General features: G+C 38.1%; 1 protein-coding gene across 2 annotated transcripts; it reads right to left on the bottom strand.

The window, feature by feature from the left end:
- Window positions 1-12,390: 12,390 nt before the first annotated feature.
- On the bottom strand, window positions 12,391-21,406 carry LOC125272374 (C-type lectin domain family 4 member E-like). 2 transcript variants are annotated; one of them, XM_048197173.1, is made up of 7 exons: window positions 21,360-21,406; window positions 14,674-14,778; window positions 14,533-14,595; window positions 14,371-14,406; window positions 13,990-14,126; window positions 13,515-13,639; window positions 12,391-13,402 (listed from the first exon to the last, which is right to left on the bottom strand). In XM_048197173.1, exons 2-7 carry the CDS (start codon window positions 14,738-14,740, stop codon window positions 13,252-13,254), a joined length of 579 nt encoding a protein of 192 aa, XP_048053130.1. In that variant the 5' UTR covers window positions 14,741-14,778; window positions 21,360-21,406; the 3' UTR covers window positions 12,391-13,251. The 2 variants fall into 2 exon arrangements, with proteins under 2 accessions (XP_048053130.1, XP_048053122.1); XM_048197165.1 differs by lacking the exon at window positions 21,360-21,406 and adding an exon at window positions 15,302-15,626.
- Between the last annotated feature and the right edge of the window lie 6,538 nt (window positions 21,407-27,944).

Raw genomic sequence — 27,944 nt, forward strand, 5'->3', positions numbered from 1 at the left:
GGTCAGACCAATCCAATATAATGTCTCTGCGCCAATACTGCGTATTTGGTTTGCAAGAAGTTTCTACAAAAGAAAGTTTGGTCATGAAACTCTAGAGGGCACAGGCTAATAGGTCCTTAACTCAATCTGCCTGCAATTACATAATTCTCTATAGGGCACAGCTGATTGGTTCTTTAGCCAATGAGCTCGCCACTTGGTCAGCATTTGCTGTGTAAGAATTGAAAATATCTTAAGATATTTTAAAATGAACAAAGACATTTGCTTTACTGTTTCAACCCCCTCTCTCTTGCTACAAGGGCCATTTGGAAGGCACAAAGGTGCTGATAGTGATCAAGGCCTGTAGGCCAAGATGTGTGTACATCGGGGGTCTACAAATGGTCACACCTTTAGTACAGTGGGGGAAGTTTTAATCTTCTGATTGGTCAGTTTGAATGTCTGAGTTTTGGTCACATGGTCAGGGAAGGGATAAAAGAAGATTGTAACTGTTGCTCTGGGCTCTTTTATACTCTGCTCTTCTTTCTTGGATTCTTGGATCTTGGGCACTGTCTTGCCCTCTCTCTCTCTCTCTCTCAATTTCAATTTCAATTTCAAATGAGCTTTATTAGCATGACTGTGAATCACAGTGTTGCCAAAGCATTAACATATTATACATAAATAATAAAATAAACAAACAAACAAAACATATATTTATACATCATGTTACATGCAGCAATGCAAACAAAACCATCTTAGTAAATTAATAAATAAAGCAGGTCTCTAGAGAGTTATCCATCTCTAATTTTGTGAATGGCTAACACATATTTTGCAGCTAGTGTAGCTGTGTTATCATCTTCACCAAGTATGAAGGGCATTTTCTCAGTATCACTCAGTTCAGTGAATGATGGAATTAGTGTTCCAAGTATGGAGAGAAATGTTTCTCTTGCATTGTGATATTTAGGACAGATGAGTAGGAAGTGTTTCTCATCCTCTATTTGCTGTAGATCACAGTGTCTACAGATCCTCTGTTCTCTCGCTGTCCATGTTTGTCTATATCTTCCTCTCTCTATTTCTAGATCATGGTCACTTAATCTGTATTTGGAGAGGATTTGTCTTTCTTTAAATTGTTTGATTAATAAATAATTTGCCAATTTAGTGGTTCTATTTAGGGTCGAGTAACATTGGAGTTTATTTTGGATCTCAAAATGTGCTTTTAGTGATTCATCATGAGTATCTTTTAGATTTTTGTCAATTTCTTTAATAATAGTTTTGGGGTTGTAGCTGTGGTCAATTGGGAATTGAGTTTCATGGACAAGTTGAAGAGCGAGTGTGTTTAGAGGATGAGATTCTGCTGAGATTTCATTGGCGAGGAGGGCTTTATATTGGACTGAATCAGGATCAGACTGATGGAGGTGATGCCAGAACTGAACACATCTCTTCTGGATCTCAATGTTCAGTGGGTACAAACCTAATTCAGCCCTACAGGCGTCGTTGGATGTGCTTCTGTGAACCCCTAAAATGTTTTTGCTAATTTCCAATTGTAGTTTTTCTACTGAAGTTTTATCCCAATTTCTAAAATTTTGTACTGGTCCCCAAATTTCACATCCATATAAAAGAATTGGTTTAATTATTGAATTGTATAATTTTATCCAAGTTTTAATGGGTAATTTTAAGTGACCGCATCGTGACTTTATAGCATAAAAAGCCCTCCGAGCCTTTTCGCTCAGTGTTTTGACAGCCAGACCAAAGCTTCCCGAAGCGCTGATGTCGATGCCTAGATAACTGTAGCTGGTGCTATGCTGTAGGACCTGGCCTTTATAAGTGAACTGGTGTTTGTTTGCCTGAGATCTGGCCTTTTTCTGGAACACCATTACTCTGGTTTTGTCCAGATTGACTGTCAGGGCCCACTCATGACAGTACTGTTCCAGCAGGGACAGGCTTTGCTGGAGACCCTCAGGTGTGCGGGACAGCAGGAGCAGATCATCTGCGTACAGCAGACATCTGACCTCTGTGTGGTGTAGAGTGAGGCCGGGGACGGTAGAACGCTCTAGCACTGATGCCAGATCATTTATGTAGATGTTGAATAGAGTCGGACTCAGACTGCATCCCTGCCTCACTCCACGTCCCTGCTGGAAAAACGCTGTTCTGTGGTTATTTATTTTTACTGCACATTTACTGTTGGTGTACAGGGATTGTATGGTGTCAAAAGTTTTCCCACCAATGCCAATTTGTAGGAGTTTGTACAGTAAACCGTCATGCCAAATTGAGTCGAATGCTTTTTTAAAATCTACAAAACATGCAAATATTTTTCTTTGTTTGTCCTTGATGTTTTTGTTAATTAGTGTGTGAAGAGAATAGATGTGATCGGATGTGCGTTGTTTTGGTAAAAATCCAATTTGTGCTTTATTTAAAATGTTGTGTGTGGAGATGTGTGTGACAATCCGGCTGTTTATGATGCTGCAGAACAGTTTTCCTAACAGTTTTCTCTCTCTCTCTCTCTCTCTCTCTCTCTCGCTCTCTTTCTCTCGCTCTCTTTCTCTCTCTCAGGTAACTTTTTACATACATGCTGGGTACAATTATTGGTTTATGATTTTATCATCTCATACATCTATTTTGTAATTATTTTAAGTGTAACCATAATCAGATATTGTCATTAAACCCTTTCAGTTACAAATGATGTGCTAACTAGTTTTGATTTAGTATTAACATTAATGTGCTCCCTATTGCAATACAATATTGTCACACTATAGCAACGCTCTCCCACATATTTTGCTATTATAACTGCGCTTATTTCCGTCGTTGGTATAAGTTGCAGTGGGTGGTAATAGACAAGAAATGTGCAGTTTTCTAACATCTTACTGATAAAGTTTCTTTAGTCGCTCGGCAAACCTTACAGCCTGAACCCCTGTAGGAGTTCCACCCTTACAGATGGTGCCGAAACCCGGGATCCCTTGCAGTGAGTTTTCTGAAATCTACTTCGATCGGTCGTCAGAATGAGGACATTTTTTCACAGTTGAATTTGTGAATGGATTAAAGCTGACCTTCTTACCAAGGAATGAGTAAGTCTGTTTTAATTGTTTAATGGTATGATATTCAGATCTCCTCAGGGATGGAAGGGAAAATTTCTGGAAAGAGTGAAGTATTGTTTGCTTTATGGAGCAAAAAAGTTGAGCCTGCTTTGTGCAAACTCAAGAAACAATATATTGGGATTAAATGTTCAGATGATGAAATGCTCAAATGGTGGGACATAATTGGCAAACACCAAAAGAAATCAAAACGTGGTGAAATAATTGAGGCTTTAAACTTCATAAGTTTTGCGCAGCTGCGTGATGTGACCACACATCTATTTTCAAGTATAGATGCTAAATGTAAAGAAGTGCATTCTAAAAATGCAGAGGCACAAAAGTCAGAGTTAAACATTCAGGATCTTCAGTCACAGCTTGATAATTTACTAGCTGAGCAGTTAGTCCTGACTGAAAAGTGTAAAAAACACAAGGAGACTATTGCAGATCTCAAGGCTAAGCTAAATGCTCAAGAGTCTCTCAAAATGCTTAACAGCGATGGGGCTAAAAAGCATGTTCACTTCTTAGATGAGGTAACTTGCTCTAATGAATCTGGAATGTTTTGTTCAGAGGCCACTGCTCAAGAAAGTGTGCCTATTTCAGTTCTTAAGGTGATGCAGCACCGGAATAGTGCAGAGTCATGTACCAGAACGCATGGTGTTCAAGCATTAGAGAGTCATGGAAATCCTCAAACTCCAGGAGAACACAGCAAACAACCCTGTGGCAAAGAGAACAGGTTTTGCATTTCCTGTCAGAAAATAGGCCATACAGAGGAAAAATGCTGGCCAATGGGTAGGGGTAGACCTTCACCTTATTTTCAGAAAAATAGGAAACCACATTCTAAGAGCAAAGATCAGAGCTCATTTGCAGGTAAAACTCTAAGTGCGTTAACCGCATTGTTCATGCAAGGCCTCCAACTATTAACTTCACTTGCTAGTGGATTAGCAGCCCAATAGCAATGATCCTGTTTGTATTTCCAAATCTGTGATTGTGCTAAACACATTGTGCGCATAGAACACACATTAAAGCTGTTTGTGATACTATATCAGACATCCCAAGTCTCCCGGAAGTTCCGGGAGTCTCCCGCATATTGATAGCGGCTCCCTGATGCCCGCAAATTAGTTAAAATCTCCCGGAATCTAGAGCGAGCGAGCAAGAGCGCGCATAGAGACTGTGTTTCAAACCAGCGCGCGCACGGCAGAGAGGGATAGGGAGCGAGATAGAGACCTTGCGTGTGTGTGCGAAGCGCATGTATGACAGAGAGCATCCCGAATGTCCTTTTTCGGCAAATCAACCAATCAATTATCAGAGGTGAGTTGACAAGTTTAATTTCATGTGCATATTATTCAGGCAAGTTGCCAAGGCTACATGAAAACAACAAACTCCTTAGACCTGTTTAAAGTTGCAATGGAAAATAAATAAAAGCAGTTTACATAAATAGTATAAGCAGCTTATATAAATAGTAAAAGTAATCTACATATTTAAACATAATTAACGAATAATTGCATATGCCTATAGCTTATAGCTCCTTCCTCTTTTTTTTGTGGGTTTTTTTGGGGGGGGGGGGGGGGGTACCTCCCTGAAATGACTTTTTGCAGGTTGGGATGTCTGCTATATGTACACATAGACTAGCTGAGTTTATTCTTTAAAACACATGATTGCTTTACTGTAGGTGTTGGATTAAACACTTAGGTTAAAGGTTGTAGATGCTATGTATTTTAGGCCATGTATCTTGTGTTAATTGGAGTACTGAAGTAGTACTGAAATTGTATAGCAATTTCTAGTTGCATGTGTGACTATGTTGAATTTATTTGCCTCCTAAATGGAAAACTCAGCTATTTTCCATATAGCTAGAGTAAAACCATGTACAGGAGCACAGAATTGCCATGTGGCTACAATATGATTCACAATTGCATTAACCATGAAAATGCTTTTCTCACAACAGGATTCAGTAACTCTGAACACTGCACTTTATCATGCTCCTTTACAAAAACATTGGTGTTGAAGGATTTTGAGCCAGATCACACCTTATGCTCACATTTTCAAGCTGGCTCCCTGTTACAACAGGACCAAATTTGCATCACAATTGTAAAACTCCCTCACCTTTGTTTGGAGCATGATTGAATTTACACATAGCCACAGCTAAATGCAGCCACATAGATTTGATCTTCACTCGCAGTCATATCTACATCTACATATGCCTCACAAAATACAGTATTATCTAAGTCTTTAAGTTTAGACTGCATTATAACTGTGAATTTTATCCAGTTATTGTGTTGTTTTGTTTTTACTTTGGATTTACTAAATCACTTAGTTATTTGTCTCACCAAATTAAATATCAAAATGTATGTTAGTATTTCTCATTCTTACTTAAGCACAAAATTTGTATTATCATTAATGCATCTGAAACAATTCTGAAGCTTATTTGATTTGTTTCTTTGTATTTTGTCCATTTGAATTGTAACATCAATTTTTGGACATCAATCCAATTGAATCTCTGTATTTGGTTACACTGAATATTTTGCTGATACTCTTCATGACAATGGGGTGTTTTAAACCAACATTTGTTGTTTTGTTATTATGCAATTTATTTCAGTGTTTCCAGAAACAATGTAAGAGCTTTTAAGATCTTCTTTTATTCTCGCCTTGACCACTTTATCAAGTACATCAATTTAAGGGCGTATTGCCAGAGACAAATTTAATCTGACCACATCAAACCTCTGACCAATGAAAAATGCCATACGTGTGCTGTTTGTTGTGCTATATGTTGTTTTAAATCACAGGATCCCTGCTGCCAAAGTTCAAATCCTGTGTCTTGTCTCAAAGGATTGACAACTGAGTTCTACCATTATCAGTGCCTGATTCTTGTGGAGGTGTGAAGTGTTCGATGGATGATTTGCATATCTATGAACGGTGCCACGCCATTTGATGGACCTTCTCATGCAGGACTGAAGGGAGAACAAAGACTGAAGACTGACCAACTGCTATTGCAACAAGTCTGGACAAGAAGTCTGAAGTTGACATCTACACACAACAGAAAGCATGTCTTCATGGACTGTGCCACCTTTTGACACATGAGTGTGGCCAACGGTGCCAAGGAGGGACTGTATATACCGTCGTTGGTATAAGTTGCAGTGGGTGGTAATAGACAAGAAATGTACATTTTTCTAACATCTTACTGATAAAGTTTCTTTAGTCGCTCGGCAAACCTTACAGCCTGAACCCCTGTAGGAGTTCCACCCTTACAGCTGTAACAGTTTGCAGCGCACTTTCAGAAACCCTCCACCTTCCCCAGCTCCACCTGTATCATTCCTGTATGCTACAGCAGCAGCATGTCTTACTTGCTCACAGCAGCGTGTCGTGTGTGTATTAGCAGAAGCAAGTCCCGTATTGCTCTGCAGCAGCAGCAAGAAGACCAAACATATCATCATTGTCTTATCCATTACCATGGTAAACACTCCAAGAGTTGTCATGACAGATATATAGAGATCATTTAATCTACAGCTTGATTTATTTTTCACTGTACATATTTCGTCTGAAATGATAAGTTCCAATTATGTCATATTATCTGTACCTGCTCTTCCATGCTGTTGATGATGACCAGGTCTCCTCCCAGATCCTGACAGCGTTCTCTGCTGCTGTTCCAGTCCATGGTATCAGTGGAGAAAACATAGAATCTGCCCTTGTCCTGGACCCACTTCTCTGGGAAATCTTGCGTGACAGTTTTTGAATGTTTAATATCAGTGCCCTATAAACTAAATTTTGCATTATATATTCAACAGTGTGAGGTACAAAACTGTTTTGTGTAAAAGGATTAGTGTTTTTTTTTTATTATTTCTTTTTTTACATACCAACTTATTCTGCAGCTGACTCTGAATGTCTGAAAATGTTCCATTATGTAAAATATTTAATACAGTCCAACCAAAATTTATTCAGACACCTTGAACATTTCTTCATTAAAGGGTTATTCACCCAAAAATGAAAATTCTGTCATTAATTACTCACCCTCATGTCGTTCCACACCGTAAGACCTTTGTTCATCTTCAGAACACAAATTAAGATATTTTTGTTACCTCACTGAGCCATTGGATTTCAACAAAAATATCTTAATTTGTGTTCTGAAGATGAACAAAGGTCTTACCGGTGTGGAACGACATGAGGGTGAGTAATAAATGACATTATTTTCATTTTTGGGTGAATAACCCTTTAATGCAGTTTATTTAATATAGTTTAAAAATGGTAATAAAATATGACAAGATCTCAGAGTTAAACTGTTGTCATAAAAAAATAATCTTAATTATTTCAGGTAACACTTAAGCAAAACATGGTCAGGTCAAAGTGTCTGAATAATTTTTGGTTCCAAATTTTTATCAATTTTACTGGTAGTCCACTGTGTGAAGAATGTTTGGGTATAATATGTCACATGCTATCCTCATTTACATAAATGAACTATAGTGTCCTGAACCCACTAGTAAAAATATACCAAAAATATCAAAAATGTCTGAATAATGTTTGGTTTGACTGTACATGTTGTGTGGTCTTCTTTATATTCACGCATAAAAACATGAGAAATAAATTGACTTGCTTTTTTTTGGACAGTGCTGTGACTGGGACCTGTTTTCCATTTCCTTGTGAAAGATCTGTTTGGTTTGAGCGTTGTGATCAACATCTAACATAAAAACAAACTAAATTAAAAATCAAATTCTAACTAAACATTGTGACTATATTATGTAAACTGAGAGATTGTGGAGTCTGTCTACCTGAATAAGAGCAGTGTGATACTGGTTCACAACTCATCAGCTGTTCTGTGCCATTGCTGTAATCTGTAATAGAAATAAGGTCACACATAACATTACAGTGTTCGTATTACAATATATTTACAGTAGAAAGTAAGTACTTAGGGTTATATGAACAACTATAAAAACTCTATTTTCAGCTTCTATTTTGTAATATATATTGTATAAAAATAAAGGAGAGATGGAAGGTTGAGTCACACTTGATATTTAACTTAAAGGATTAGTCCACTTTCAAATTAAATTTTCCTGATACTTTACTCACCCCCATGTCATCCAAGATGTTCATGTCCTTCTTTCTTCAGTCGAAAAGAAATTAAGGTTTTTGATGAAAACATTCCAGGATTATTCTCCTTTTTTCTACTTCAATGGCCTCCAGATGGTTGAAGGTCAAAATTACAGTTTCAATGCAGCTTCAAAAGGCTTTAAATGATACCAGATGATGAATAAGGGTCTTATCTAGCAAAATGATCTGTCATTTTCTAAAAAAATACAACTGTATATGCTTTATAAAAACAAATGATCGCCTTGCACGTGCTTCCGCTTTCTGTATTCTTCAAAAAGCTTACGCTGTATGTCCTACACCTTCCCTATTCTACTTACAGAAAAAACAGAACTGGCGCTGCATTTGTTCCATAAGTAGAATAGGGAAGGTGTAGGACATACAGCGTAAACTTTTTGAAAGAATACGGAAATCGGAAGCATGTGCAAAGGCAATCATTTGTGTTTATAAATCATATACATTTACATTTTTTTAGAAAATGACTGATCATTTTGCTAGATAAGACCCTTATTCCTCGTCTGGTATCGTTTAAAGGTGCCGTAGAATTAAAAATTTAATTTACCTCGGTATAGTTAAATAACAAGAGTTCAGTACATGGAAATGACATACAGTGAGTCTCAAACATCATTGTTTCCTCCTTCTTATATAAATCTCATTTGTTTAAAAGACCTCCGAAGAACAGGCGAATCTCAACATAACACCGACTGTTACGTAACAGTCAGGATCATTAATATGTACGCCCCCAATATTTGCATATGCCAGCCCATGTTCAAGGCATCAGACAAGGGCAGCCAGTATTAACGTCTGGATCTGTGCACAGGTGAATCATCAGACTAGGTAAGCAAGCAAGAACAATAGCAAAAAATGGCAGATGGAGTGATAATAACTGACATGATCCATGATAACATGATATTTTCAGTGATATTTGTAAATTGTCTTTCTAAATGTTTCGTTAGCATGTTGCTAATGTACTGTTAAATGTGGTTAAAGTTACCATCGTTTATTACTGTATTCACGGAGACAAGAGCCGTCGCTATTTTCATTTTTAAACACTTGCAGTCTGTATAATTCATAAACACAACTTCATTCTTTATAAATCTCTCCAACAGTGTGTAATGTTAGCTTTAGCCACGGAGCATATAGCCTCAAACTCATTCAGAATCAAATGTAAACATCCAAATAAATACCATACTCACATGATCTGATAGGCTGCATGACGAACACTTTGTAAAGATCCATTTGAGGGTTATATTAGCTGTGTGAACTGTGTTTATGCACTGTATTATAGTCGAGAGCTCGGGGGCGGGGGAGCACGAGATTTAAAGGGGCCGTGCGCTGAATCGGTGCATAGTTAATGATGCCCCAAAATAGGCAGTTAAAAAAATTAATTGAAAAAAAATCTATGGGGTATTTTGAGCTGAAACTTCACAGACACATTCAGGGGACACCTTAGACTTATATTACATCTTGTGAAAGAACATTCTACGGCACCTTTAAAGCTGCACTGAAACTGTAATTTTGACCTTCAACTGTTTGGAGGCCATTGAAGTCCACTATAAGGAGAAAAATCCTGGAATGTTTTCATCAAAAACCTTAATTTCTTTTCGACTGAAGAAAGAAAGACATGAACATCTTGGATGACATGGGGGTGAGTAAATTATCAGGAAAATTTTATTTGAAAGTGAACTAATCCTCTAACTGATTTGAGACATCCAAATTAGACTTTTCTCCACAATTTACAGACTAAATGAATAACAATGTTTTTATAAGCTCAGTCAGGGAAACTACAGAAAACCATTAAAAAAATTAAGACCAGAAAATCATTTTTATATGATTATTTGAATCTAAACAAAGAGTGGAATAAATACTGTGTTATGTGAAAATGATTATATAACTGTTTTAACACAAATTACAACTGTCCCTCAGTGTGACAGTTCATAAAGTTTTGCCGCTAACACATTTTTATCAAAGTGAGTGTACTTGTTCACTAGGAGACAATAGTGTCAGTGAAGAACATGTTTGAAATGAATCATGTGACATGTGATAAAAATATATGGAGCTGGATAGTTGGAAATTTAAAAAATAATGTAACTATTACTACTACTACTACTACTACTACTAATAATAATAATAATATGTAATGCATGTAGTTAACATACATACTGCAATGCAATGTGTACATGTAAAACATGAGGATACTCACACAGGTAAGTTAGCACCGCATTAGCCAGAAGAGACAAGAAGAGGAGAACAGAGAGAAGAACCACTATGCAGACACCAGCTCTCTTATCAACACAATTTCTAAAATCTATAATAATAAAAATAATAATGAATCAATAAAATTAAAAGATAAAGTGAAAGAAAGCTGTTGAAACAATTAATTTGCAAAAATTGAGTTGCAAAACAGCACTTACTTGTAACTTTACGTGCGGATCTTGAGATTGGTATTGGAAGAGTATTGGAATAAATTGCTTCAGACATTTTCTGCAAGTAAAGAATTGAGAACTGAAGAGAGGATCTAGTGAAGAATTCTGGCTTGGGGGGTGGGGTGGAGAGGGGTGCTTTAGTTCAGTAATGATGTTTCCTGCCATCATTTCCTGTCACTTTGTTATTGGTTGTTGGGGGGCATCATCTCAAACAATGAATGATAAATGATTATCTGTGGTCAATGTTTCTTGAACACTTGTGTTTCATGCCATTTATGGTTTTCTATATGGATGTAATCTGTTACCTTAGAAACTTGCTAAAGCAAGTTTTCATCCCTTTATTACTGAACTGTAGTTCTTTTGCTGTACACAGTTCACACAAATAGATGTGTGATAAAGCAGCAGAAACCACAGACCTTTAGACATACAGTACATGCCATTAAAACAAAATGTACATTCAAAAATACACGTAGAGACTTACTTGCCAACATATCCAGTTATCAAGATTTACTGTACGTATGAGTTGTTTTGGATCTTGACATTCTTATTGTAATGAATTAGGACTAAAAAAAAGTCTGTACCTAAATGTGCACTCTGTTTTTTCTGTTGTGGTTGGAATAAAAACAACTGATCACAAAAAGATAAATTAATGTGTAGGCTTGAAAATGAACAAAGACTTTTGCTTTCTTGTTTCTACACCCTTTTTCTTACCACAAGGGTTAACAATCTGTTGTCCCTTGTTGAAGTCCACTATAATATGGAGAAAAATCCTGGAATGTTTTCCTCAAAATCCTTAAAGGGTTAGCCTATTTCACCTAAAAATGTAAATTATGTCATTAATTACTCACCCTCATGTCGTTCTACACCCATAAGACCTTCGTTCATCTTCAGAACACAAATTAAGATATTGTTGATGAAATCCGATGGCTCAGTGAGGTCTGCATTGACAGCAATGGTACTTCCTCTCTCAGGATCCATAAAGATACTCAAAACATATTTAAATAAGTTCATGTGAGTTCAGTCAGTGGTTCTACCTTGATATTATAAAGTGACGAGAATATTTTTTGTGCGTCAAAAAAAATAAAAAAATAACTTTTTAACAATATCTAGTGATGGCTGATTTCAAAACACTGTTTCATGAAGCTTCGGAGCTTTATGAATCGAATCAGTGGTTCGGAGCGGCAAAGTCAGGTGATTTCAACAGTTTGGCGGTTTGATACGCGATTCAAACACTGATTCGACACAAAAGATTCATAATGCTCTGAAGCAGTGTTTTGAAATCGCCCATCACTAGATATTGTTAAAAAGCCGTTATTTTGTTTTGTTAGCGCACAAAAAATATTATCATCACTTTATAATTTTAAGATAGAACCACTGTACTCACATCGACTGATTTAAATGTTTTTAGTATCTTTATGGATCTTCTTGAGAGAGGAAATACCATTGCTGGCAATGCAGGCCTCACTGAGCCATCAGAATTCATCAAAAATATCTTAATTTGTGTTCTGAAGATGAGGGTGAGTAATAAATGACATTACTTTCATGTTTGGGTGAACTAACCCTTTAATTTCTTCTTGACTGAAGAAAGAAAGACATAAACATCTTAGGTGACATGGGGGTGAGTAAATTATCAAGAAAGTTTCATTCTGAAGTGAACTAATCCTTTAAAATATCAATAACAATGTTGCATATTACAGTCTACAGGCATGTAGTGTTTCTTTACAAAGTGGCATCGCCAGCTACTGGTCTGGAAGCATAATACAGCGTTTTTAGTCGATTCTGTGGATCAGTGTAAACTTGGATCATTTTAAAAATGTCGTCTGTATGCGAAAACAAACAAACAAAGGAAATACTTTTCAGTTTTTAGTAGCTACACCATTGTCATGCAAACATGCCCTCAAACAGTGAACAACGACAGAGAAAAAAACAACAACTCCAAGTCCAACAGAGACACGGGCCAAACTAAACATAACCCTGACAGAAACATCCCAAATTGTGTGGATGTCATTTTTGGCCAAGTGGTCATTCCATGGGCATTTCTAGAGTTTGATCAGTACTGGGGCACAGACCCCCCAAATAATTCTCCCACAGTTAAAATTTGAAGAGATCAGCATGCATTGTTTTAGCAGTTAAGCTGGCAGTTACCTCTTTTAAGATACAACGTCATATTCGTTGTATTCGAGTCTGACTGCAAGTCCAGGAAAAAAATGGTAAGAGGAGCAGAGCGAGGAGGCTAGGCATGAGAGGATGTTTTCGAATGGCAAATATCCCCTCCGGACATCCCTTTTGGCCACTACTGTATATTGCAAGTCCTTTTACTTCTTGAAGAGCATTGGCTAATCCACCAGGGGGCAGAAGCCTCTAGAATAGATCATCTGAATGTTATAAAGAGGCTTCAGAAAGATTAAAAATGACATTTGGCATTCACATTATAAGCACACATTCACATAGTGCTGTATCCATTGTACATATCCATTCATGTCTATTTTTAATTCATTCATTCATTCATTCATGCTGTAAAGAAAGTGCATAATATTTTAAAGGCAATGACGTACAATTGGCCAGTGCTGTTAACAATAATTACAAAATAAAGAATACAAATGTATTATTTATAAAGAGCTACACAGATTATACACTGTAATACATATTATATATACTATAATACACATAAACAGGGATATTGAAAGTCATTAACGATACTTTAGTATTGATCAATAACATGGAATTTCACAAATGCTTCTTTCCTTTTTCAAACAAGAAATATCTCCCCATTTTTCTCCTTTTAAATATCCATTTAATACAGCACAGTCTTCACCCAAGGGATCACTTGTATCATGATCGTCAGGGGGGAAAATCCACCATCTGACAGGACAAAATAAGAGTATAAAAATGTCAAAAATCCATATGACACTTAAATAACTTCTAACAAAGGCCATTCAAAGCACATCAAATTTTGAAATAAAATGGTACTTACGAGAGGTTGTTGTTTAAGGGGGTGTTGTCCACCCATAGCCACGTCCCCTCAGTCTGGCGGTCAGTCAGACCAATCCAGTGTAGCACCAATGCATTAGAAGTGACTATTTGCTGAGCAAGAAATTCCTAAAAAAATAAAATAAAAAAAAAGACATAGGGCTGAAATATGATTTTTAGTATGGACAAAATGCAAATATGACATTTAGATTGTACAATGCAACCAAGGTAAAGTATAAGGAGCAACTGAGTGTTTCATGCAGTTATGGTTTTTAGACCTATGCATCTTCTCGTTCAGAGTGGTTTCACGCTGTCTCAAGCCAAAAGATACCCACTCCTATAGGTTTCTATGATATTTTGGTGCCTACAATAGATTTGACTCGCAGAAATTTAGGTAGATCATTCATGTCCATAAAACTCTAGCAATAGTAGCTTTAACAAAACCACTAATTATTTAAATTCTATTTCTTTATATGTACCTGTTCCTCAGTGCTGTTGATGATGACCAGGTCTCCACCCAGATCCTGACAGCGTTCTCTGCTGCTGTTCCAGTCTTTTGTATTATTGGAGAAAACATAGAATCTGCCCTTGTCCTGGACCCACCTCTCGGGCAAACCTGAAGTGACAGTTTATTCTGTGTTTATTGAGGTTTTTTAAATTTGTGCATTAAATTCTCATTGAATAACAGAATTATTAATTGTCCAATTTAAAGAAACATACAAACATGCACATCCGTAACATGAAAAATATGCTGTATATTAACTTGAACATACATAGAGAAAACATACAGAAGCACACAGAATGATTATAAGGCCTTGTAATCCCTGCCAAATATGCTGAATAGCGGTAATATGACATACCTTTGTAAGTACAAGGGAGTGATGGCCTGTTAACTTCTGTGGTTGTGTTGTAGTATAAAAAAGAAATGTTTAAAAAGTCACTCAGTGAATTTAAATGATAAATGAATTAGATATTAAATACTCTGACTAATAGAATAGAATAAGAAAATGTGTTTTACAAACCTAGGTTTGAGTTATTTGTCACTGGCTCACATCCCATTAACTGATTTGTGTCATTGGTGTAATCTGTGAAGCATAAAATAGTATTGAGAAATTGATACACAGTGCAAACACAACTGATGTATAAAACATGAGGTTACTCACAGAGGTAAGCCAACACTGCATTCACCAGCAGAGACAGGAAGAGGAGAACAGAGAGAAGAACCACCATACAGACACCATCTCTCTTATCACTGACACACTCCTTCTCTGAAAATACATTATAAGTAGAGAAATGAATACTTTGAAATAAATAATTAAACATATCAATAGTTCTCAGAAGCATTTTCTGTCAGGCAGATCGCAGGTTATTTTGGGCAACCAAACACTCTTATAGCTCATTCTCAAAAGGGGTTTGGTTGTCATGTCATGAGCCCGTTAAAATAATCACTGTTAAACACAACTCCAGCTTCAACTCCTTCATAAAGCTTGCTAAGAATGAATTAAAATGATTGGAAAGCAATATTCAATTTACATCATATACAAGATTTTTAGTATTGAATTCTTTCACATTCTAAAATGTGAATGATGTTGAGTGTTTAACATGAAGAGAGAGAAAATCAAACGAATAATAATATAAAAAAACTTTTAATTTCAAGTTCATAACACACATATAAAATTACATATATAAATAATACCAAGATGTTAATCTTGTGTAATGGCTGAAACATGTATCCGATTACCCTGGATTATATTAAATATAAATTAGGGTGAAACAGAAAAAAGCACTTACGTTGGTCTTTCTCTGCTGGTCTTGAATTGTGATGTTGGAAAGTGTTTATGTAAATATTTTCAGGCATTTTGTTGCTACTGCTGATTTTCAAATAGAGAACTGCTCTGATTGGACTTGGTATTTGAGAGATTCAGCTGCCACACTTTCCTTTCATCATTTCCTGTTGTCATTTCCTATTAGGTTATTATGTGTCTGGGATATACAAATCAATTTAGAATTAGTTTTTATTTATCTGTAGTTTTATTTTCCTTTTCTCTAACACCATTATCAGAGTTAACATCAGTGATCAATGACTCATACAGTTTGTCTATGTGATATAGAACTGATTATACACGTGTGCACACACACACACACACACACACACACACACACACACACACACACACACACACACGTCTGGTTTACTATCCTTGTAGGGACTCTCCATAGACATAATGGTTTATCCCCCTACACTACCCCTACCCCTAAGCCTACCCATCACAGAAAACTGTCAGTTTTACATTAAAAAAAAAAAAAAAAAAAAAAAATCATTCTGTATGATTTAGAAGCTTGTTTCCCCATGGGACCTAAATTTAGGTCCCCACTGTGACACGAGTTCCCATGAGTCAGTGTGCATTCAGGTTGAAGTCCCCATCGGGATAGAAAAACGTACACACACATACACTGGTTTGTTATACAGGTAGTGCGCTTTAATATTTTAGTAAGAATAGTAAGATTTTTTTTCTAGAATTAAGAAACTGCTGAAAAAAATACTAGCTTGCCACTTACTGTACAGACTAGAGTAAAATGCAAGAGAACAAGTTGCCACACAATCTGGAACTTTCATTTTTTGTCCATAATTATGCAATTTTAATTCATTTGTGGTATTTTGTAAACCAACGTGAATGTCCAACAATGTTTCGTTTGAGCAAGAAATAAGGGACTTATGAAATAATTATGCCAAATCAGCAACACTTTGAAACAGTCACAAGACATTTAACACACTGGCCAATGAGATCCTTCTAAACTCAGATGATACTCTTTTGCAAGATTCTTGCAAACTGTGTCAGCACCATGCAAACCACTATTAGCACATACCGAACCGTACCGAAACCGTGACCCTAAAAATAGGACTACTGTCAAATAAAAATAAAGAAAATAAGAACAAACAATCAAACTACAAGCAACATCACAAATAAGTACAATAAAGCAAATATTCAAATAAAATAAACAGTGCTTTTCAGGTTTTCAGTTATCTAACAGTAGTTTTCAGGTACAGAAAATGGATAAAGTAATCAAATATAAAATAACACTGCATATTATCTTTACTGTATAAAATAAATAAAGATTAATCATTATTGAAGTTACAAAAACTATTCAGTCAAGAGCAGTGAGTGATTTCTTTGTTATTTGTTGTTTGATTTAACATTAAAAACAGGCAGCAGGAATAGTTTTTTTCCCTTTAAAGGCCAGAACACACCAAGCCGACGCCGACGAACTAGCGGAGACGAAAGCAGACTGTGGGGTTGGCTCACGTCGGCAGCGTCTGTGTCCAAAGTTGCCCTGCCACACCAAGCCGACGCTAAACAGCCGACGTTCAGAGAGAGGGCTGGCGCAAAATGCGGCATCGGCATCTCGCAGCGGCACTTCCGGCGGCATCTCCAGCGGCCAGGGACTTCTTCGGCAGCTGTCGCTTGAGCGGCATCTCCAGCGGCCGCGGCATCGGCATCTCATAGCGGCACTTCCGGCGGCATCTCCAGCGGCCAGTGACTTCTTCGGCAGCTGTCGCTAGAGCGGCATCTCCAGCGGCCAGTGACTTCTTCGGCAGCTGTCGCTAGAGCGGCATCTCCAGCGGCCGCGGCATCGGCATCTAGAGCAGCCAGGGACTTTATTCGGCAGCACCTGCTGCTGGCCATTATAATTCAATGTTGTTTTTTGTTTTATTTTAAAAACTACATTTAATCAAAATAACATAATATACCAGAAGACTATCATTTGTAAGCATTTATATTTATAATTTTGTTAATAACGTTCTGATGCTCCACTACATAAGAGAAAGTAAATCACATGTTTTGATAAAATAAAACTGCAGTGTTATCCATTGCTTTGAAATGCACATGAATATAAACTGATATTTTGTTAATACAGAAATTAATTTCTGATAGACTATGCTGCACAAAGCTGAAATTGCGGCATCTCGTAGCGGCATTTCAGGTGGCATCTCCAGCAGCCATGGATATTCTTCTAACTTTAAAAGGCTACATTGCAACAAAATAGCATTATATATCACAGGACTGTCATTTGTAAGCATTTATCATTAATTTTGTTATGTAGGCCTTTTCTGACGCTGCAGTTGCTATCAGAGCACGCTGAAATTACTGCGTGTGTATATGACTTATGGTAGCTATATAATGTAATGACAGTCCTGTGTATATAGCAGCTTAATATTAATTTCTTCAAACGTAGTTTTAAAGTGAAAATATTACACCGAATTAGCGGCAGGTGCCACAAACAGCGACAGCTGCCAGAGAAAGTCCGTGGCTGCAGATGCCGCAATTTCAGCTTTGTCCATTGGAATAGTAAAACAAGAAACAGATTTTTAAAATCTAATGTTTTCCTAATAATAGAAAAATGTCCCTTTTTTTTGGAAACCATCAGTAGAAAGTCTGTAATTTCATATATATTTCTTATTTTTAGATTTTTAATCTTGAAATTGACCTTTTGACCTTTCAATGGCCTCATTGTTTGTACTTAAAAAATACAAATAAAGTTACATTTATCTGATCAGTCCACACAACAAGAACATCATTCAACGTTAATTTATGTAATATTTCATTTTCTTTCCATAAACCTTTAACAAAATGACCCTGTAACGGGGTGGTAACTGATGTGACGGGGTGGTATGGACGAAGTGTTTCTCTATATGATCTGCTGGTTTTAAACTTTAAAAACTGGGGGAGGGGAGACCTTCAAATTGAGTAAAAAGTGTGTGAGTGAGTGAGTGAATGAGTGAATTAATGAACCAAACATTGTTGCCAAGTCTGCATTTTTCCTGCGAAATTGGGCTAGGCTACTTTTACACTGTTGCCGTGTGTTGTTTTTCATGTCCGCGGGTTGAAGCGAGCCCAAATAACATGATATTTAGCCCTTGGAATGTAAATTTTACCAAAAGTTTTACCCCCCCCCAGAATATGATTTTTATCAGGGGGACATTTTGGGATGAAATTTACCACCACCGGGGTGGTAAGTTTAAGCTTGTCGGGCCCTGCCTAACATGAAAAAGCAACAAATAAACAATGTAAAAAAAAATGTGCATAGTTGCCTTCTTTTGTTCTTGGTGGCTATAAGGCTCAAATGATGTCACTTAGGCTTTGTGATGTCATTTAAAGGAATAGAGCATTATTTATAGATAAAACAAGTTAGTGTGATGGGGTGGTAAGTCAAACTGAGGGACGTGCACAAATCATAAAATATTTACCAAAAATATAAGGTTTATTGTGAATAAATATATTTTGTGTAAACAGGGACACACATATAATCCTGAAAATAGTATATGTTTGAAAAAAAAAAAATAACTTATTTGGTGATACTTTAGATGCAAGTGTCATGTTGGTTAACACGGACATGTGAAATTGGCTATGTAATAATGAAAAATGATTAAAAAAAGTATGCTAATCTTCAAAAAAAAAAAAAAACATTTGATCATATATCATGTTAAAAAGAACACTTGAATTAATAACTTTAAGCTTTAGAAACAGACTTTGGGACATTTTTTGTGCCTTATGCATCTGATCAAACGTTGCGGACCCAAATAGCACCCGTTTCGTAGAATGACTCATATACACACGCAGTAATTTCAGCGTGCTCTGATAGCAACTGCAGCGTCAGAAAAGGCCTACATATTAACAAAAATTAATGATAAATGACAGTCCTGTGATATATAATGCTATTTTGTTGCAATGTAGCTTTTTAAAATTAGAAGAATATCCGTGGCTGCTGGAGATGCCACCTGAAATGCCGCTACGAGATGCCGCAATTTCAGCTTTGTGCAGCATAGTCTATCAGAAATTAATTTCTGTATAAATATCAGTTTATATTCATGTGCATTTCAAAGCAATGGATAACATTGCAATTTTATTTTATCAAAGCATGTGATTTACTTTCTCTTATGTAGTGGAGCATCAGAACGTTATTAACAAAATTTGTGATAAATGCTTACAAATGATAGTCTTCTGGTATATTATGTTATTTTGATTAAATGTAGGCCCAGTTTTTAAAATAAAACAAAAAACAACATTGAATTATAATGGCCAGCGGCAGGTGCTGCCGAATAGCGTCCCTGGCTGCTCTAGATGCCGATGCCGATGCCGCGGCCGCTGGAGATGCCGCTCTAGCGACAGCTGCCGAAGAAGTCACTGGCCGCTGGAGATGCCGCCGGAAGTGCCGCTGCGAGATGCCGATGCCGCGGCCGCTGGAGATGCCGCTCAAGCGACAGCTGCCGAAGAAGTCCCTGGCCGCTGGAGATGCCGCTGCGAGATGCCGATGCCGCGGCCGCTGGAGATGCCGCTCAAGCGACAGCTGCCGAAGAAGTCACTGGCCGCTGGAGATGCCGCCGGAAGTGCCGCTGCGAGATGCCGATGCCGCGGCCGCTGGAGATGCCGCTCAAGCGACAGCTGCCGAAGAAGTCCCTGGCCGCTGGAGATGCCGCTGCGAGATGCCGATGCCGCGGCCGCTGGAGATGCCGCTCAAGCGACAGCTGCCGAAGAAGTCCCTGGCCGCTGGAGATGCCGCCGGAAGTGCCGCTGCGAGATGCCGATGCCGCGGCCGCTGGAGATGCCGCTCAAGCGACAGCTGCCGAAGAAGTCCCTGGCCGCTGGAGATGCCGCCGGAAGTGCCGCTGCGAGATGCCGATGCCGCGGCCGCTGGAGATGCCGCTCAAGCGACAGCTGCCGAAGAAGTCACTGGCCGCTGGAGATGCCGCCGGAAGTGCCGCTGCGAGATGCCGATGCCGCGGCCGCTGGAGATGCCGCTCAAGCGACAGCTGCCGAAGAAGTCCCTGGCCGCTGGAGTGCCGCTGCGAGATGCCGATGCCGCGGCCGCTGGAGATGCCGCTCAAGCGACAGCTGCCGAAGAAGTCACTGGCCGCTGGAGATGCCGCCGGAAGTGCCGCTGCGAGATGCCGATGCCGCGGCCGCTGGAGATGCCGCTCAAGCGACAGCTGCCGAAGAAGTCCCTGGCCGCTGGAGATGCCGCTGCGAGATGCCGATGCCGCGGCCGCTGGAGATGCCGCTCAGCGACAGCTGCCGAAGAAGTCCCTGGCCGCTGGAGATGCCGCTGCGAGATGCCGATGCCGCGGCCGCTGGAGATGCCGCTCAAGCGACAGCTGCCGAAGAAGTCCCTGGCCGCTGGAGATGCCGCCGGAAGTGCCGCTGCGAGATGCCGATGCCGCATTTTGCGCCAGCCCCTGCTGGACGGCCAAGCAGCACGTCAGTTCTGTGCCTGCGTGAGATGAAATGCCTTTCCCAAACAGCAGGCGGCAGTAGCTGAGCAGACAATCAGAATCATCGATGGCCCGACGAGCTCCAACGCCGATTCAACATTTCGAATCGGCCGAAAAAAGGCCGACGAGGACCAACTTCAGCCGACGGTGCGGAACACACTGAGAAAACTTAGTCGGCCGACGAAGAAAAACTGCCCGACGGCCGACCGTCGGCTTGGTGTGTTCCAGCCTTAAGACATGCACGATCTAGCACATATACTGTTACACATGCGATGTCTTTCTCGACTGTTATACGTTCACTTAAGACATAACCGACTATGTTTGCTAGGATACTCGCCAAGACGGGCATGTTGACATAATTTTTGTATGAATGTGTCCGCCGAAGCGCAAGACTTGAAAGAGAACTCAGTATTTGCGCGCTGACTGAAATAAGCGTGTGCGCGCTTCGGATGAGTGCACACAAATCTTCTCACAGCGCGCGCGAGTTCTCTTTCGCGCCTTGTTCTTGAAGGTTTAAATCAGCAAGGCTTAAATGATTTTAGTTTAAACAGATAGCATCGTGTGCTGTTCAGGTCTCACCTGCGCTGGCGTGCTATCAACACCCGGGTGATAACGGCGTAAATGACTGGACATTAGAGCATACGGCACTAGCTGTTAACAGTTTACAAAGAGTGACTGTTTTGTCCACGCTTTTTGATTATCGTTGTTGTAACGTTTTGCGCATCCATCGACTGAAACATACATTATCTGAACACTCTGTCGGTTTTCCATGTTGCTATTTCAAACAAACCATATTAACGCTGAGCACTGGCTGATGGCTGCGTGTCTCTGTGGTGTACGTCATCACGCAAATAGCCAATCACGTTCTGCTCTTTCTAACGGCTGCGCCTCAAGACAGTGAGAAATGTTGTAATGTATATCGAAATACCGGAAATGTGTTTAAAAATCATATCACCGTTATCGAAAAAAATTATATCGCGATATATATTGATATTGTATTATTGTCCAGCCCTAGATGCAGCCTGCAGAAATTACATGCATGGTTGTTGTTCTCACTGGAACTACCTACTGTAGCCAAAGTACAATAAAGTCAGTTAGCCATTTCCAAAGCCCATATTTACAAAATATAGATTCTGGGAATCAATACTCTGGCCTCATGAGACCAAACCAATCATTTTGGATCTAACAGCATCCAAAATGTTATGGTGTTGCTAGAGGAGGAGTACAGTGAGAAGTGCCTGGTTCCCACAGTAAAGTTCAGTGGTAGTAAAGCTCTTATATAGGGATGTATGAGAGCTGAAGGTGTGAGGGAGTTGTGCTTTATCAATTCTGACTTGAATTCCCGCACCACTGTGTAATTTAACACACAAACTTGAAACAGAAGATGTTACCCTTTCCTCATTCCCTGCATTGTTGGGCATTTTTTCAACATGACAATGTTGATATGCATTCTCCCAAGGTGAAAACCCTTCTGTGGACATGTATTGCACTTGTCATGAGCTTGTACACTCCGTGCCAAGAAGGGTCATAGCAGTATATTCAAAATTATGGGCATACTAAGTACTATAATATTATACATTTGTTGAATTAAATCTAGGGTGTGCTCATTTCTGCAATCCTTAATTTAAACAAAATTGGCTAATTTACTTATTTTATGGCTATTAATGACATATATTTCTCAGTTTTTATTATGTATATGTTTAATACATTTTAGTTTTGCCATCTTTCCATGAATTGTATTAGTGATCTAAAAACAATACATCTTTTGTATTTGTTCAGAGGGGGTGTACTCAATTTTGCTGTACACTGTAATTTAATTGAACTTGTTTCATAATTGATTACAGAGTTATTAAACAGAACTAGCACAGAACTGACTTAATATTGACAGTTAGGGTTGCCACCTTCAATACAGAAAAATAAGGGCCAGCTGCAGCGGGGGCCACAGTCCCGATGGCGTGCCAGTGGTGGTATATCATAACTTAAAACATATTTTCAAGATTGATACCAATGGACATTATAATAAGATATCTGCTATTGAAATCAGTGTGAACAGATGCAATCAGTCTCTCACTATCACAACTTAAGTGGTCATATTGAATACACAGCTATGACAATAATAAACAGGCCAACAAAGTGTGACTGAGACCACAAAAAATAAGCTTTTGGAGGAACTTGTGAGATGTGAACCATATTTTATTAACTTATTAAATTAACAGATCCATAACTTAGTAATTATAAATTAAACAAATTGTAAATTGTCATTTGTTGTGAACAAAGATTTTGGCTAAAATATTTGTCATTGTTTGCAGTAACACCATCCAAACAGTGAAACCACACCTAAATAACTGGAGATGATATATCTACAAACATTTCTTATTTAAGTAAAACACTTAACAACATTTTTATTATTGGTAAGTAAATATATTTATGTATTTATTTATTCCATTTTTATATAGTCTATTGTTAATTCTATAGTATTGAATGATGCAATTATTTAAATTGGGTAAGCATAACAAATAGTTGTTTATTTTATTCACATAGGTACTATATTTTGATTAAATATGTAGCTATTAAATATATATCTCTTATCTCTTATTAAAGTACTGCTTATGTGTCTGACTGTACAACTTAACCTTAATAAACAAATCCTACCATAACATGATTAATGTACATTATTAACATTATTTCTTAATAGGCAGCATATGAAATCTAACGTTATCAATCAAAAACTTGAGGTGATAAAAAAATAAAACATTACACTATCTGCCTCAGGAGAGAACCGGCGAGGCGGCGTCCCGCCCTCCTCTGACTCTGATTGGCCGTGATTCACGGCCCGCGAACCTGAAACAAACCAATCAAACCATGATGGCAGCGAGTATTACCCAATCAGGGGCAGAATCAGGACGTGTCTTCACCATAGACTGTAAAAAAAGGTCTTCACACAACGCGGCTGGGGTGATTTGCATGGGATGCTGCATAATGTGGACCTATGTAAAATACGGAACAAATCGCGTCCCGTATTGATTTGATACGGGACGCGTCATTTTGGCTGTAAATACGGGACGATTCCGTATTTCACGGGACGGGTGGCAACCCTATTGACAGTATTGACTGTGTAGAGCTGCTTTAAAACAGCAGAATGTCTCTGATGAAGATTGCATCACTGTTTTCCTGTTTAATACTGTAAAGCTGCTTCAAAACAATCTGTATTGTATAAATCACTATATAAATTACATAATTTAATATAAATTAAATTGTCTTGACTTGACAATGTCAGAACCTTTTGGGAAGATATCATAACAAAATATAAGATGACTGAATCTTGACAGTAATGATATCCAGAATGAAATGGTACAGAGGATATGACATACTGGGTTACACAATGTAACATATTTATATTTCAGTCACTTAAATAAGCACAAATGAAGAACAGCACAAATCAGCCTCAGCTCTCTCATTAGAAAGTGGCGCAGAATTACTGTAAATATGATCAGTCATCATGTGTTTGTTCATGATCATCAGACAGAAGTGATGAATTAAAGCAAAGATGGCAGAAATGCTGATTTCAGACACTGCTCTCTCTCTCTCTCTCTCTCACACACACACACACACACACACACACACACACACACACACACACACACACACACACACACACACACACAATATGTAGCCTATCCTGTGAGAAAGCAGTGAACAGATGGCAGTGGGACTATTTACAGCTTTTGTCTGTTAAATAGTGCTTAGATGTGATTCTGTTGCAATATTTTAGTGTTAGATCTAATTATGCGCACATCTAATTTCTCGTCTAAATGTGTCTATGCATTCCTCTATTAGTGTGATTCAGCCGAGACCACGCTAATCTTTCAAGCACCACCACTTCCTCCTCCGGGTCTGAATTGTTAGCACAGAGTGCAAGACCCCTCTTCCAACACTCATTCACAACCTGCATCTGCAGAACTGAACAGTGGCACACTTAAAAAAAGACATTCTCCATTCACACACAGCCAATAAATACAATTTAATGGTGTAAATTTGTAAGAAAACAAAATTAATATTAAACAGTACATATCCTTAAAACCTATTTGTACTGTTGCACATCATAAAACATGTTTAGTAATGGCCTCTTGTCTCTTTATTTAGCAAGGAGACATTGATCAAAAGTGACAGTAAAAACATTTTTAATTTTACAAAAGATTTCTATTTCAAATAAATGCTGTTCTTTTTCTATTCATTGAAGAATCCTGAATAAAAATCATAACATTGATAATAATAAATGTTTCTTGAGCAGCAAATCGTCATATCAGAATGATTTTTGATGGATCATGTGATTGAAGACTGAAGTAATGATGCTGAATTTTAAATAACATTTTAATTTGAATCAACTAAATGCAGCCTTGGTGAGAATAAGAGACTTCTTTCAATCTTACTGACTCCAAACTTTTGAAGATTTTCATTTCGAAATATGGTGTTACACAATGACACTTCTATGTGATGATATTATACTAAACTGCAAAAGTAAGAAGTGATTTTATATTATTACTGTGTCAAAGACACAAAAAACACGCAATAAAAGCATGGCCTTATCCAGAAACCTTAGTCATTGAAGATGACGTATAAATACTTTTTACTGTACTTTACTGTATTGGTTATTGTGGAATACAGTAATATTTCAGCCCTACATAACAGCAAATATGGCTAAAGGTTATGTACCATGTGATTTTCACACTTCACTGCCTCAGTGTAGGGTGGTTGAAAAGTTACACATTATATTCATGAAGGATTCTAATAAATCAGGCAGTTTCTACTCGTCTGGCTCTAGGGTCTATTGCTTTAGTCATGAGGATTAATAGAACAAAGCATCTTGTCGACCCCACTGATGTTTGACTGACGTGGCTAGACTTAAATTTTCCTACACAAAGAAAAACTAAAAACGTGTAGAGGAAATAACATCATTATAGAAGGCAGAAATAATGTGATTCTGATCTATGAAAGAAACGACGTGAGATCGACCACAGGCCACGAACTCAGAAATAACAAACCAAAACACAACCGTTCACAGCAGCTGCTACTTTTTATTTAGCACAAAAAAAAAAAAAAAAATTAATAATAATACACGTTGACATCTTTCACTCCATCATAAAATCTTAAAGACCCGTTTTCAGTTGCTTCCATTGTATTTTCCACAACCCGTTTCCTCAAATTACGCATACCATGTTCAAAACCACAATTTTAAGTAGATACTGCCAATTACTCATAAAATTGTACTGCTTTGGTACATCCATCTGCTTCCATGCATTGGACAGATGAAGTCATGTGATAAATAAGAGCTCGGGCATATGCTTACACCACGATCGGGATATTCTCCAATACTTCTAGAGCTGTACAACTTTATAAGCAGGCATAATCTATCATCCACGACACAAATCACCACATTTCATTCCCGCACCCACCCGATCAAATCCATTTCCTCAAAAACACCATCATTATTGCTAATTTATGATGATCCCCACCCTCCCAATCTGCCAGGTGTACAGTGTAGTTCAAACCACTGTCAACTTCTGGATCTTATATGGTATTTCTCATTGTTTCCTTGTTTATTTACACTGGTGCTTCTCTGTTGGCAAAACCGTGAAAGAGGATCACAGGCAGTTAGAGACAAATAAGCAATAAACTGATTAGAGAGAACATATTAAAAGCAATAACAAAGCAAAACCAAGACAAAAAGATCTCGCTCGCTGTGTACCGCATCCGTCAGCTGGTCAATGTTTGTCAAAAGAAAGTAGAGACACGGTTTCCATGGCAAAAAAAAAAAAAACAGTTTAAGATGTGCGAAGGAGAAAATGACCACAGGAAAATCATTGACAGCAGCCCTTGTCATGTCCACTTGGGATTTTTATTATCTCATTGGCTGTTTTTTTTTTCTAGGAACTTTCTTGTGTCTTTGATTGTTGCATGTTCTTTTCTAAAACACTGAGGAAATGAACATTTTCATCCTGTTTTTTTTGCAAAAAGCACTTCCCATTGGATAAGGAGAGTAAAATAACGTTATACTGAATGAGTTGAATCTACCGCTATGAGTAGCATGACACTTATGCATCAGGGTTCATCAAGAGCATGTCTGGTAGTTACATATCAGCATGTGTGTGTGTGTGTGTGTGTGTGTGTGTGTGTGTGTGTGTGCGCGCACCAATCATAACAGATTAAGGTTCCTCATCTCTGATGATGGTAATTACAATGGCTTTAGGTCCATGCGCAGAGAGAGATTAAGAAGAAGAGCGAGGGAAAGAGAGAGAGAAATAAGAGGAAAGAGAAGAAAACATCTTCTCAGTCTGGCAGCAGTAGTGCAGGTCCAAAAGGTCAAAGTTCAAACTTAAAAATGGGCGGTGAATTCTCCTTCCTGAAGCAGGAAGTCCATTGGTAGCATCTGTCAGGTGGTCAGTGCGTGATGTCATAAATCAGCCTCGCTGTCATGCGAGACAGAAGTTGTGGATGGTGGAATGGGTCACTGGAGAACCAAACCCACCTAAAAAAATATATAAAAAATTATAAATATTAAAAATTATAAATATTAAAAATTGAACAATTATACCGGCTCAGTATTGATCTTTAGGAATTTTTACACATTAAAGGGTTAGTTCACCCAAAAATGAAATTTCTGTCATTTATTACACACCCTCATGTCGTTCCACACCCGTAAGATATTTTTGATGAAATCCAATGGCTCAGTGAGGCCTCCATTGACAGCAAGATAATTTACACTTTCAGATGCCCAGAAAGCTACTAAAGACATATTTAAAACAGTTCATGTGACTGCAGTGGTTCAACCTTAATGTTATGAAGCGACGAGAATACTTTTTGTGTGCCAAAAAAAACAAAACAACAACTTTTCAACAAAATCTAGTGATGGGTGATTTCAAAACGCTGCTTCATGAAGCTTCACGAATCTTTTGTTTCGAATCAGTGGTTCGGAGCGTGTATCAAACTGCCAGTCATGTGATTTCAGTAAACAAGGCTTTGTTACATGATTGCTATAAATGGAGGCCATACTGAGCCATCGGATTTCATCAAAAATATCTTAATTTGTGTTCTGAAGATGAACGAAGGTCTTACAGGTGTGGAATGACATGAGGGTGAGTAATTAATGACAGAATTTTCATTTTT

Source organism: Megalobrama amblycephala, linkage group LG1 (genome assembly GCF_018812025.1).
Source record: "Megalobrama amblycephala isolate DHTTF-2021 linkage group LG1, ASM1881202v1, whole genome shotgun sequence".
NCBI classification, from domain to species: domain Eukaryota; kingdom Metazoa; phylum Chordata; class Actinopteri; order Cypriniformes; family Xenocyprididae; genus Megalobrama; species Megalobrama amblycephala.